The sequence below is a fragment of the Artemia sp. Qi Xiang Cuo genome, chromosome 16 (genome assembly GCF_049724085.1).
Source record: "Artemia sp. Qi Xiang Cuo chromosome 16, ASM4972408v1, whole genome shotgun sequence".
NCBI lineage: Eukaryota > Metazoa > Arthropoda > Branchiopoda > Anostraca > Artemiidae > Artemia > Artemia sp. Qi Xiang Cuo.
Genome location: NC_142809.1, coordinates 12,183,206 through 12,198,141, shown reverse-complemented (window position 1 = coordinate 12,198,141; position 14,936 = coordinate 12,183,206). Strand labels below are relative to the sequence as shown.

Here is a 14,936-nt window from a genome sequence, read left to right as displayed (position 1 = left end):
CACATCGGAAATATATTATTATTATCCAATTATAAGGTTAAAATACATACTCTGTGATAGATGCAAAATTGCTTTGGCACATAAAATCCTATTAAGTTCAATTCCAAACAGTCGTGATCCCTTTGTGCCAGCAAGTGAAATGGTCTAAACCTCCTTATTGAAGCTATTTTTTTCAATCCATTCATTGCTGTCAATCGCTGTCCACAATTTTGCAAGCTGACTATTGTTCATATATAAGGTTTTTATCAAAGAGGTAATCGTATAGACTTTGAAAAAAGCCTCGTTTGATTTAAATTGAAAGTTGTAGATCTGTTTTTTAAAGTCAAGAATAATCGGACAGTAAGTACCCCCCCCCCATGCCATAAAAACTTGGAAAAACGAACAAAACTAATTAAAAAAAAACTTTCCGAAAAATAAGTTTTTCAAAGAAAAGTAAAGGCCATTTTAAACTTAAGCTCAGGAGATACAAATACCTGTTAAAATTCAAACTCAAAACGACCAGAAATTACTATTAAAGAATAAATAAAACCTAAAACGAACAGAAATTAGATAAACAATCATAGCAAATAACATACATCCAGTAATAGTATAAATGAATAAATAGATATTAAAGCGAGTAAGGCTTAGATTCAATATGAAAATCAAGCTTAAAACGAAAACAAATGTTTTGCTATTAAAGTGTAAATGAAACTTAAAACGAACAGAAATTAAATAAACAATCATTGCGAACAAACATACAATATATATTAATGTAAATGAATAAATAAATCTTAAAACGAGTTAAGCTTAAAAAGAATATGCAAATCAAGTTTGAATCGAATAAAAATAACTACAAACAAGAGTTTGGGTATCGCCTCACTGCAGAAGCCTAAAACCTACTGCGTCATTGGCTCTTTACTGAAAACGAATTATATTACAAATGTTTTCTTTTGTACTTAATATTGAAAATAAATATTAAAATTACAGTAAAATTTTGAACTGATGAGCTTTTAGCAATTAATATCATTATGCATCAAATATTCAGTTTAATTTATTAGTTCTTTCCAAGATTGGTCAAGACAAATATAGTTTCACTACAAGCGAAATTTGGATACTGCCCCCTTCTTTAACTGTAAAAACCTAAAGCCTTCTGCGTCATTGGAGCTGCACTGAAAACGAATTACTCGTATATTACAAATTTATTATTTTCCAGTTCTTACAGCATTGAAAATGAAAATAAAAATTACAGTGAAAAAAATCTTGAACTGATGGATATTTCAACAATTAATATCATTATATATCTAATATTCAATTTGATTTTATTTATACTTTCCAAGACTGTTCAAGACTCATATAGTTTTGCCATTTTTTTTAACTCTGCCATTTTTTCTAACTAATCGTGTTAGTTTGTTATGAAAACATTCTATGGCTTCTAGGCATTTCTATTTGAGCAGAAAACTGCACCTCAAACTTTGTGGAACATGCATTTTCTTGAAGGAAACACCAAAATATAATAAAATGTCAAGTTTCGGAGTGTTCCACCACTCGCAAGCAAGTGCCGTTGATATTTTTGAATCCGCATGGTCAATTTAGGGAGTGGAGGGTAGTCTAATTCTCGTAGCAGCCCCATTCCGTCGTGGTACGATTCACATTTTCAACACCTGGCGTCCGGACTATTATATAATCTACCAAGCATACAACTACCCCAAATCAGTATCAATAAATACATGAAACCCAAAACGAACAAAAATTAAATAAATATTAAAGTCAAACTCAAAACGAGCATAAATTAATATGAGTAGGGTTCAAAACCCCTATGCTTTCTAAAAGCCAGAATATAATTTGTACTTTACTGAAAAAAAATTCAAATGAGGTTACTGAAAAAAAATGTGCATTGTCAATTTAATATACAAATGCTGATATTTATTCCCTGAAATCTTAATTAATTTTTGATTTCTTAAAGTTACAAAAGTGAAAACATTTCAAAGAATTGTTTTCAGTAAAGCGCCAATGACGCAGTAGGTTTTACGAAGACAATAAAAATTCCAAATAGGGATAGGTCCTTTTATTAGACAGTGAAACGAAAATATAAAACAAAGACTCTAAATATTTCGATGACACAGTCGGTCATCATCATCAGTAAAGTTACTAACTTATCAATATTAAAACAAACTGCTTTTATACTAAACAAAATAATCACTTCCGGGTCAAAGCAAGTGACCGGTTCATTGACTTAAAAAGTTCACTAACTGTTCTTGAATTTTTGAATACTGTGTTGAGACTCTAAAACAAAGACTCTAAATATTTTGTTTTATATTTTCGTTTCACTGTCTAATAAAAGGACCTATCCCTATTTGGAATTCTTATTATTTTCGTCATAGAAAAGGCAGTGTGGTCATGGAGAATAACAGTAACGCAGTAGGTTTTAGGCTTCTGCAGTGAGGCGATACCCAAACTCTTGTTTGTAGTTATTTTTATTCGATTCAAACTTGATTTGCATATTCTTTTTAAGTTTCACTCGTTTTATGATTTATTTATTCATTTACATTAATATATATTGTATTTTTGTTCGCATTGATTGTTTATTTAATTTCTGTTCGTTTTAGGTTTCATTTATACTTTAATAGCAAACTTTTTTTTTCGTTTTAAGCTTGATTTTCATATTCAATCTAAGCATTACTCGCTTTAAGATCTATTTATTCATTTAAATTATTACTTGTTGTATGTTTTTTGCTACGGTTGTATATTTAATTTCTGTTCGTTTTGGGTCTCATTTATTCTTTAATAGTAATTTCTGGTCGTTTTTAGTTTTAATTTTAAGAGATATTTGTATCTGCTGATCTTAAGTTTAAAATGGCCTTTATTTTTCTTTGAAAAACTTCTTTTTCAGAATTTTTTTTTCAATTAATAATAATAAAACATAGGAGCCGTATGGCCCCTTGCTATAGGCAACGCTATAGTGTTGCCTCTGATACAATTAATTAAAAAAACTTTTTCCAAAAAAAAAGTTTTTCAAAGAAAAGTAAAGAACTCCATTAAATAAAGAATGAGCAAAAATTAAATCAAATAATCTACCAAGCGTGAAACTACCACAAATCAGCATCAATAAATAAATGAAACCCAAAACGAACAGAAATTACAATAAACAACCGAGTCAAACTAAAAACGAGCAGAAATTAACATGAGATGGGCTCAAAACCCCTATGCCTTCCCAAGGCCAGAACATAATTTGCACTTTACTGAAATAAATATAAATGTTTTTACTTTTATAATTTTAATAAATCAAATAATATTAAGATTTTGATTGCTTAATATCAGTAAATGTATATTATACTGACAATGCACATTCATTTGTATTTTTTTCAGTAAAGTGCAAATTATGTTCTGGCTTTGGGAAGGTATAGGAGTTTTGAGCCCAACTTATGTTAATTTCTGCTCGTTTTGAGTTTGACTCGGTTATTTATTCTAATTTCAGTTCGTTTTTGGTTTAATTTATTGATCGATGTTGAATTACGCCGGTTTCGCGATTTGCAGATCAAGTAATTTTATTTTTGCTTATTTTTGGTTTAATGGAGTTGTTCACTTTTCTTTGAAAAACTGATTCTGTGTAAAAAGTTATTTTTAATTAGTCTATGTTCGGTTTATAGTGGCAAAGTCTTTTCAGAGAAATTGAAAATAATACTTTAAATCTTTTCGTTTTTTTAAGAATTTATAGTTTGGCTATGCTGGAAAAAAATTTTCAGCAATTTTAACAACACACATCCTCTTAAAAACGAGGACACAAATAGTAGTGTTTAATTTAGTTTCATACCTCCTATAGTTGACCTGAAATGGAAAACTTGATACCATTCGCAAAAAAAATCTGTTTACTTTCTTTGATAGCTTGGATACACTTACGCCATTTTGATTTGGTTAAATTTTAAGAGCAGAAGCAGCCCCAAAAGTTTCAACATAATACCCACCGTCGTTCTTGGGATACTGCTGAGTTGCCTTATTGGGAATTAGCATTAACACAGTGCATTATGATTTAATATTATGGTAAAATTTAGTTTTTAAACATAAAGTCAAATGGGAGGGTGGGCTTGGGAGGGGGATTAGTTTCCCTCTGATCACTTTCGACTATTGAAAAGGGCATCAGCCCTTTCTATTTTCAATCGAATGAGCCCTTTACGACAACTCCTTTGATACAAAGTGCCCTGGTCTAAACAACAACAACAACAACAAAATAATTCATTATATCCACATCGATCTTTACTATAAAATGTCAAGCCTTCCAATTACTTTCGACTATTAAAAAGGGCACTAGGCCTTTCTAATTCCAATCGAATGAGCCTTTTTCGAGTTTCTACGACAACACTTAAAATAAACACCTTATATGGCCCCAGGGCATAAATTACAACTCTTAATACCCTAATGGCTGTGAGGGTGGTTGTTATCCTCTAAGACCTAGTTTCCAGAACTTTCAACTACGTTACACAAAATGGCTATCTCAAAATTTTGATTGGATGTTTCTGGGTAAATGGTGGGCGTAAGAGGGACGTTAGTCTTTCTCCAATCACTTTCAGTTATTAAAAAAGGGACTAGCACTTTCAATTTCCAATCAAATGAGCCCTTTTGAAGTTTCTACGACAACGCTTTCAATAAAAACCTTATATGCCCCCAGGGAATAGCTTACAACCCTCACCCTGAGGGCTGGGTGGGGGGGGGGGGTTGTTATACTAACAGGCACAGTTATCCAAGATTTATATAACGTTTAACAAAATGGTTATCATAAAATTTTGACTGGGTAGGTTTGGGGGAATGGTGGGCATGAGAGAGAGGTTAGTTATCATCCAATCAATTTCAACTATTAAAAAGAGCACTATCCCTCTCAATTTCCAATTGACTGAGCCCCTTTTGAAGTTTTGACAACAACTCTATCATTAAAAACGTTATATGCCCCCTGAGCATAATTTATGACCTTAGCTGGGGACTTGGGGACTCTAGGGGGTTTGTCATCCTTAAATACATAGTATATAGAACTTTCAACTGCGTCGATCAGAATGGCTATTTCTAAACTTTGCTTGAATTTGTTTAGGTACATAATGGGCATGAGAGGGGGTTATTTACTCTCCAATCACATTCCACTATTAAAAAGGGCAATTTCAATTTCCAATCAAATGAGCCCCTTTTGAAATTTCTACAACAACTTTCTATATAAACCTTATATGCCCCCAGGGCACAAATTACAACCCATGCATTGAAAGCTCTAATGAGGTTTGTATCCTAAAAGACCTAATTTCCAGAACTTTCAACTACGTTGAACAAAATGGCTATCTCTAAATTTTGATTGAATGTGTTTGGGGAAATGGTGGGCGTGAGAGGGGGGTTAGTTGCCATTTCAAAAAAATATGGCATATGGCCTTATATGCCCCCAGGGCATAACTTATAACCCTTGCCCTGAACACTATGGGGAGAGTGTCCTTCTCAAAGGTATAATTTCCTGAACTTTAAACTTCGTGGAACAAAATGGCTATCAGGAAATTTTGATCGGATATGTTTGGGAAGATTGTGGGCGTGGAAGGGGTGTTTGTTGCCTTCCAATCACTTTCGACTATTAAAAAGGGCACTAGCCATTTCAATTTCTAATCAAATGAGTCATTTTTGAAGTTTCTACGACGACGCGTTCAGTAAAAGCCTTATATGCCCCCAGGGCATAACTTATAACCCTTGCCCTGAGGGCTGTGGGGGGTGTCCTCCTCAAAAACATAGTTTCTATCTGGAAATCCAAAACACTGAATAAAATGGATATCAAAAGTTTTTGATTGGATGTGTTTGGAGAAAATGTGATTGAGAGAGGGGGGCTAGTTGCCCTCAAATCACCTTTTGACTATTAAAAAGGGCACTAGACCTTTATATTTCCTATCGAAATAGCCACTTTTCAAGTTTCTACGACAAAGATTTCAATAAAAACTTATATACACCCAGGGCATAACTTATAACCCTTGCTCTGAAGACTGTGGGGGGGGGGGGGGGTATCCTGCTCAAAGTTATAATTTCCTGAACTTTAACTGCGTGGAACAAAATGATTATCTCAAAAATTTGATTGGATGTGTTTGGGGAAATGGTGGGCGTGGAAGGGGTTTTAGTTGCCTTCCAATTACTTATGACTATTAAAAAGGACACAAGCCATTTCAATTTATAATCGAATGAGCCCTTTTCGAAGTTTCTTCGACAACGCGTTCTATAAAACTTCATATGCCCCCAGGGCATAACTTAAAACCCTTGGCCTGGGGGTTGTGGGGGAGTGTCCTCCTTAAAGACATATTTTCTATCTGGAACTCAACTACGCCGAACAAAATGGCTATCTCAAAATTTTGATTGGATGTGTTTGGGGGAATTTTGGGCGTGGGGGGGGGGGGGTTAGTTACCGTCCAATCACTTTCAACTATCAAAAATAGCACTATCCCTCTCAATTTCCAATTGAATGAGCCCCTCTTGAAGTTTTGACGACAACTCTATCATTAAAAACCTTATATGGTCCCTGGGCATAATTTACAACCTTTGCTGGGGACCTGGGGACTCTCGGGGGTTTGTCATGCCTAAAAACATAATTTCCAGAACTTTCAACTACGTTGAACAGAACGGCTATCTCTAAACTTTGCTTGAACATGTTTGGGGAAATGGTGGGCGTGAGAGGGGGGTTAGTTGCCATTTCAAAAAAATATGGCATATGGCCTTATATGCCCCCAGGGCATAACTTATACCCCTTGCCCTGAAGATTATGGGGAAAGCGTCCTGCTCAAAGGTATAATTTCCTGAACTTTAAACTTCGTGGAACAAAATGGCTATCAGGAAATTTTGATCGGATATGTTTGGGAAATGGTGGGCGTGGAAGGGATGTTTGTTGCCTTCCAATCACTTTCGACTATTAAAAAGGGCACTAGCCATTTCAATTTCCAATCGAATGAGTCATTGTTGAAGTTTCTACGACGACGCGTTCAGTAAAAGCCTTCTATGCCCCCAGGGCGTAACTTATACCCCTTGCCCTGAGGGCTGTGGGGGGGGGGTGTCCTCCTCAAAAACATAGTTTCTATCTGGAAATCCAAAACACTGAATAAAATGGCTATCTAAAATTTTTATTTCATGTGTTTGAGGAGAAGGTAAGTGAGAGAGGGGGGCTAGTTGCCCTCAAATCAATTTCGACTATTAAATAGGGGACTAGACCTTTAAATTTCAAATCGAATGAGCCCTTTTTCAATTTTCTACGACAAAGATTTAAATAAAAACTTATATACACCCAGGGCATAACTTATAACCCTTGCTCTGAGGACTCTGGGGGGGGGGGGGGGGTATCCTGCTCAAAGGTATAAGTTCCTGAACTTTAACTGTGTGGAAAATAATGACTATCTAAAAGTTTTGATCGGATGTGTTTGGGAAAATGGTGGGCGTGGGAGGGGTGTTAGTTGCCTTCCAATTACTGTTGACTATTAAAAAGGGCACTAGCCATTTCAATTTCTAATCGAATGAGCCATTTTTGAAGTTTCTACGACAACGCTTTCTATAAAACTTCATATACCCTCAGGCCATAACTTACAACCCTTGCCCTGGGGGTTGTGGGGGAGTGTCCTCCTTAAAGACATATTTTCTATCTGGAAATCAACTACGCCGAACAAAATGGCTATCTCAAAATTTTGATTGGATGTGTTTGGGGGAATGTTGGGCGTGGGGGGGGGGGGCCTAGTTGCCCTCCAATCACTTTCGACTATTAAAAGGGTACTAGCCCTTTGAATTTTCAATCGAATGAGCCTGTTTTTAAGTTTCTGCGACAACGCCTTCTATAAATATTATATGCCCCCAGGGCATAACTTAAAACCCTTGCCCTGAGGGTTTTGGGGGAGTGCCCTCCTCAAAAACATATTTTCTATCTGGAAATCAACTACGGTGAACAAAATGGTTATCTAAAAATTTTGATTTGATGTGTTTGGGGGAATGATGGGCGTGGGGGGAAGGCTAGTTGCCCTCCAATCACTTTCGACTATTAAATAGGGTACTAGCCCTTTGAATTTCCAATCAAGTGAGCCTGTTTTGAGTTTCTACGACAACGCCTTCTATAAAGACCTTATATGCCCCCAGGGCATAACTTAAAACCCTTGCCCTGAGGGTTGTGGGGGAGTGTCCTCCTCAAAAACATATTTTCTATCTGGAAATCAACTACGCCGGATAAAATAGCTATCTCAAGATTTTGATTGGATGTATTTGGGGTAATGATGGGCGTGGGGAGGGGGGTCTGGTTGCCCTCCAATTACTTTCTACTATTAGAAAGGGCATTAGCCACTCCCATTTCCAATCGAATGAGCCCCTTTCGAAGTTTCTACGACAACTTCCTCCTCAAAAACATGTTTTCTATTTGGAAATTAACCACGCTGAACAAAATAGTTATTTCACAATTTTAATTGGATGTAGTTGGGGAAATGAGGGGCTTGGTGGGGGCTAGTTGCCCTCCAATCACTTTTAACTATTAAAAATGGTACTAGCTCTTTGAATTTCCAATCGAATGAGCCTGTTTTGAAGTTACTACGACAACGCTTTCTATAAAAATCTTTATGCCCCCAAGGCATAGTTTAAAACCCTTGCCCTGAGGGTTGTGGGGGAGTGTCCTTCTAAAAAACATATTTTCTATCTGGAAATCAACTACGCTGAAAAAAATTGCTATCTCAAAATTTTGATTGGATGTGTTTGTTGAAACTACGGGCGTGGGGGGGGGGGGCTATTAGCCTTCCAATCACTTTCGACTATTAAAAACGGTACTAGCCCTTTGAATTTCCAATCAAATGAGGCTGTTTTGAAGTTTTTACGACAACGCCTTCTATAAAAACCTTATATGCCCCCAGGGCATAACTTAAAACCCTTGCCCTGAGGGTTTTGGGGGAGTGTTCTCCTCAAAAACATATTTTCTATCTGGAAATCAACTACGCTGAACAAAATGGCTATCTCAAAATTCTGATTGGGGATGTGTTTAGGGGAATGATGGGCGTTGGGGGGGGGGGGGGGGCTAGTTGCCCTCCAATCACTTTCGACAATTAAAAAGGGTACTGGCCCTTTAAATTTCCAATCGAATGAGCCTGTTTTGAAGTTTCTACGACAACGCCTTCTATAAGAACTTTATATGTCCCCAGGGCATAACTTAAAACCTTGCCCTGAGGGTTGTGGGGGAGTGTCCTCCTCAAAAACATATTTTCTATCTGGAAATCACCTACGCTGAACCAAATGGCTATCTCAAAATTGTGATTGGATGTGTTTGGGGGAATGATGGGCGGGGGGGGGGGGGGTGTTAGTTTCCCTCCAATCACTTTCGACTATTAAAAACGGTACTAACCCTTTGAATTTCCAATCAAATGAGCCTGTTTTGAAGTTTTTACGACTACGCCTTCTATAGAAACCTTATATGCCCCCAGGGCATAACTTAAAACCCTTGCCCTGAGGGGTTTGGGGGAGTGTCCTCCTCAAAAACATATTTTCTATCTGAAATCAACTACGCTGAACAAAATGGCTATCTCGAAATTCTGATTGGATGTGTTTGGGGGAATGATGGGCGTTGGGGGGGGGGGCTAGTTTTCCTCCAATCACTTTCGACTATTAAAAAGGGTACTAGCCCTTTAAATTTCCTATGGAATGAGCCTGTTTTGAAGTTTCTACGACAACGCCTTCTATAAGAACCTTATATGTCCCCAGGGCATAACTTAAAACTTTGCCCTGAGGGTTGTGGGGGAGTGTCCTCCTCAAAAGCATATTTTCTATCTGGAAATCACCTACGCTGAACAAAATGGCTATCTCAAGATTTTGATTGGATGTGTTTGGGAAAATAATGGGCGTGGGAGGGGGCTAGTTGCCCTCCAATCACTTTCGACTATTAAAAGGTTATTATCCCTCTGAATTCCAATTTAATATACCTTTTTTGAAGTTTCTGCGGCAATGCTTTTTATAACTACCTTTTTGCCTCCAGGGCATGGCTTAAAATCACTGCTCTGAGGGTTGTGGGGGATTATCCTCTCCAAAAACCTATTTTGTATCTAGAAATAAAATACGTTGAACAAAATGGCTGTCATATAATTTTGATTGGATGTGTTTGGGGGAATGATTGGCGTGGGGGGGGGCTAGTTGCCCTCCTATCACTGTCGTCTATTAAAAGCACTAGGCACTCCAATTTCCAATCGAATGAGCCCTTTTCGAAGTTTCTATGACAGCTTCTTCGATACGAATTGCCCGGGTGGAGAAAAAACACATTATACCCACATCGTTCTTTATTTAAGCAGCGTTTGCGCGCTGCCTATGAAAGGTCCCAATAAAATAGGTTTCGCAGTAATTCTCTGCTTCCCCAGTACTTTTCTTGAGAAAACTGGTTCATCATCTCGAATAACATGGACTTACACCCTTTTGGCGTAAAGCTTTTTCACAAATATAGACTTAGGCTCTTTTGCAAACTTTTTATCTCCGTCAAAATTAAAGGTATACCCATTTTGAAAAAGTAGACTGGGTAAAAAGTAGACACGGAAGTGACAGTTTGTAACTCCTCGGAGCCATGATTAATGTCCGTGCCCCATTATTGTCACACTTGTCGATACAACTAAAATTACGCACGACTACAGCGCCAATTACGTTCGCCTTTCGTAGTTTTTCGAGTTGAACATTGTTCAACTTTCATACATAAATTTCTTGACTGACCAATCAGAGTCAAGGTTTTAAAACTTATTAGTTTTAATTTTTAAAACTAATAAAAGTTGAAAACTTAGAACAGCGGTTTTTCCATCTGAGGGAGGAATCTGACATAAGTCAAAAAGACTTGGTATTAATAGAGAACAGTTGGACACAAATTACTGTTGGTGCAAACTCTTTAAACTATTCCTTGCAATTTTAATTTTTTCCTTTTAAATACAAATGTGATGCTAAAATCAAGAAAATTGCCTTGCCATTCATGGTATTTGGCTTTCTTTTCTTTTTGGCTTTCTTTGATAGATTTGACCGGCATGGTCATAAATCGTAAATTGTTAAAAATTTTAAAATTAGGCAGCTCTGCTTTCTTGGGGTTTGCGAAATAAAGAAGAACTAACATAAATAATATTGTTAATGTAAATAAATTTTACTATGAATTTTAATCCAATTTCTGCCGCTGTATTTGGAAGAGCCCCAGTAAACTACAAAACTCTTCCGATAATTGAAGAGTATCAGATTGGACCCAATGTTTTAGGCTTTGGGATAAGTGGAAAAGTGGTTGAATGTTTCTCCAGGGCTACTGGTCATAAAAGAGCACTTAAAGTAAGATTGAAACTCTTTTCGTAAATTTGGCTTAAATAATAGTTGTGCTGCATCAGTAAATTTCGGGGGTAAGGTTTATATTAACAGACTGTTCAGGTAGCCAAGAAATAAACTTACCTCTATAGTCAGAATTACATAGGCTACCTAATCCAAATTTAACATGCATTTGCATCAGAAATGAACTTTGGTAAAATTCTACTTTTGTTACTTTTGGCTATCTTGGAAAGGGGTTGGGTTAGGAAAACAAAACTTTCAGGGATGGATCTACATGCTAAGGTATGTTCCAGGAAGGTACTTTGAAGTACCTACCTCCACTCCCCCCCCTCTAGGCCCTATATAATGGTAAACTACTGAATATTATAAAAAAATTCTAATTCAGCTACTTTTGGCTAGGCCTATCTAGGAATGGGGTTAGGTTAGGAAAATGAAGCTTTCAAGGGTGGGTCTACAGGCTAAAGTGTGGGTCAATATTTACCAAATCATATTATTGAGTTTCAAATAAAGTGAGTATACCATTCGATGCCTTTTTTTATGCTGATTACAGATATAACAATCATCATTTTTATCGGATATGAATTTTAGCCCCCCCCCCCATATATATGCCAATTCAGGGTATATATTTCTAGGGGGATGGGGGCAAATTTTATTTCTGATGTAAATGGGAGGTAAGTTTAAACTCAGGTTAAATATTTGGACATTAGGGGGATAGGGTGGGTAAGTTTGAGTTTCAGATAGAAGCAATTATTATATTTATAAAAAGCATAAAAAAAACATCAAGTGGTATGTTCACTTTATTTCCAAGTCAATAATATAAACTGCCAAAAATCTACCAATTTGCCTACATGACAAGTCATTCAAATTTTGACATAACAACATTTTAAATTAATTTCAAGTTACCAGTTTCTTTTTCTCTGGCTTTAGTTCTGACAATACAATTTGTGTTATTTGAAAAGAATTTTAAGCCATATCAATGCTTTGTTTTCAAAATTTAGGAAATGTTTTTGCATATATAAATTAGGATTGAGCAAAGTTGTGAAGCTGAAAACAATTTTGTTGTGCTTCATTTAAGCAGAAGATCTATTTTGCAAAGTTTCACTTTTATAACACACAGATTTTTGAAGGTCAGGACCCTCTAGAGAGAGAAGGAGTTGATGTAGTTATTTCAAAATATCTTCCCAGGGCATAAGTTAGCCTGTAGACCCATCCCTTAAAGTTTCATTTTTCTAACCTAACCCCTTTCCAAGATGGCCAAAAGTAGCTAAAGTTGAATTTTACCATTCAAACTTAGCCTACCTCTATAGGCTAGTCAGAATTGCATCCCAAATTCAAATTTAACATTCATTTGCATCAGAAATGAACTTTACCTCCCTCTCTAATGTGCAAATATTTACCCTGAATTGGTACATATAGGGGTGGGGGTACAGTTCATTTCTAATGCAAATGCATGTTAAATTTGGATTCAGGATGTAATTCTGACTATACAGGTAAGTTTATTCCTTAGCTCCCTGAATAGTCTGTTTATATAAACCTTATCCAAATTTTGATTTTTTCTTTCTCAGTAAAATTCTACTTTAGGCTATTTTGGAAAGTGGTTAGGTTAGGAAAATGAAACATTTGGGGATGGGTCTACAGGCTAAAGTATGGGTAAATTTTTTGTTATTCATATTATTGACTTATGAATAAAGTAAACATACCACTTGATGCTATTTTTTATGCTCTTTCCAAAAATAATAATTATTTTTTTTCAAAAATGAATTTTACCCCCACCCCTTTGTATACCAATTCAGGGTATATATTTGCACATTAGGGGGTTGGGGGTAAATTTTATTTCTTATGTAAATGAGAGCTAATGTGCAAATATATACCTTGAATTGGTATATATATAGGGGATGGAGGTAAAATTCATTTCCAACTTAAATGACTATTATATTTGGAAAGAGCATAAAAAAAGGCATCAAGTGGTGTGTTTACTTTATTCATAAGTCAATAATATGAACAATGAAAAATTTACCAAAGTGTGTATTTTGAAGTACCTACCTCCAGGGGCATCCTGAGGCTCATTTTATTGGGGGGGGGGGTGTTATCTTTGTAAATTTTACCAAATTGCTAATTGATTTAGGCCAAATTTTCTGCAGAAATCAAGAATTTTGCTAAATTTTGGCTGATTTTGCAAAATTTCAGCTGAAATTTTCAGCTTTGGCAGCATTTTAACCAAATACCCAAAAAATTAATGGTGGTGTCACTACCCTCCCCCCCTTTGGGACGCCCCTGCCTACTTCCACTTTTCCCTCTAGAGGGTCCTGAAATTTGCTTACATGACAGGTATATAGCCTACTTATTGAAATTTTGACAAAACTACATTTTACCATAATTTTGAGTTATCAGCTTCTTTTTCACTGGTTTTAGTGTTGAAAATGTGACTTCTGTTATTTGAGTAGAATTTTAAGCCATATCAATCTTTTTTTTTAATATAGGAAATGTATTAGCATATCTTTAAAACCTTATAAATTAGGATTGAGCAAAGTTATGAAGCTGAAAACAATTGTGCTGTACTTCATTTAAGCCGAAGATCTATTTTGCAAGGTTTCACTTTTGTAACACACAGATGTTTAAAGTTCATCAAAGGTCCGGACCCTCTAGAAGGAGAAGGAGTATGGTAGGTACTTCAAAATACCTTTCTGGGGCATACTTTAGCCTGTAGACCCATCCCTGAAAGTTTCATTTTCCTAACCTAACCTCTTTCCAAGATGGCCAGAATAGCTAAAGTAGATTTTTACCTTTTTTCTATTTATTAGCTAGGTAGGGACTGAAGACACCATCAAATGCATCTTTTTATGTTCTTCTAATTACACAAGCCTAAGCATATGCTACTTGCTTCCTTCACAAATTTTGTTTTGAGACCTTAAAGTGAAACGTTTTTGCTTAATAAAAAAAAAGTCCAAGCTTTAGGCTATTGGTAAATTTAAAGTGATTTGTCGTATTTAAAGGAAATGTACTAACAAAATGAAGAGCATCATTAGATTTCTTATTAGCCTAGTCTAAATTATCTCCAAATATTATGGTCACTTTTCTGATAATAAAACCCTCACCTCCTGTGATTGGTTCATTGTCAGAAAATTGACCATGATATTTGGAAAGAGCATAAAATAAGGAATTTTAATGGTGAGGCTACTTGTTTCTCCTAGCATGTTTCCCTTAGATATGGTCAACTACTTCAAATTTACCCTAGCCTATGTTTTTCAGCAGTTTGACTTTTTTCTTCTTTATTATTTTGCACCAAATATTATTCAATCTGGGCAAAGAAAATATTTACACTGCTCTAAAAAATAGTATAAATATTTTGTAGTAGGCTATGTATTCATCCATAATTGTATATGAAGCAATGCACTTTTATTATTGATATAAGTAAGTGTTGAAACTCTCAGAAATAGGTCTACAGCCCAAGGAAAGTATTAGTAAGGACTAAGGAAAGTGTTCTAACCCTTATGACAGTAATAAATCCTGAATCATGAAGTTTTAGAGAGCTTACAGAAAAATTGTCTTCAGTTTAAAAGAAAACATCATAATGTGGTTTAAAATCTACTCAAGTTGTTTCAACATTGTTTATGGAAGCTAGAGTCTAAAAAGCAAAATCAAATTAAAATTGAGCTAAAATATAAGTT

The 14,936-nt window shown here is 35.7% G+C and overlaps 1 protein-coding gene across 1 annotated transcript in view; it reads left to right on the top strand.

Moving 5' to 3' along the window:
* The first annotated feature begins 11,086 nt into the window (after nucleotides 1-11,086).
* MAPk-Ak2 (MAP kinase-activated protein kinase 2) overlaps nucleotides 11,087-14,936 on the top strand; it is a 59,394-nt gene continuing 55,544 nt past the window's right edge. Inside the window, exon 1 of the mRNA XM_089102626.1 lies at nucleotides 11,087-11,274. Within this exon, the coding sequence (XP_088958752.1) occupies nucleotides 11,104-11,274 (171 nt within the window). The 5' untranslated portion in view covers nucleotides 11,087-11,103. The remainder of the gene's footprint in view (nucleotides 11,275-14,936) is intronic.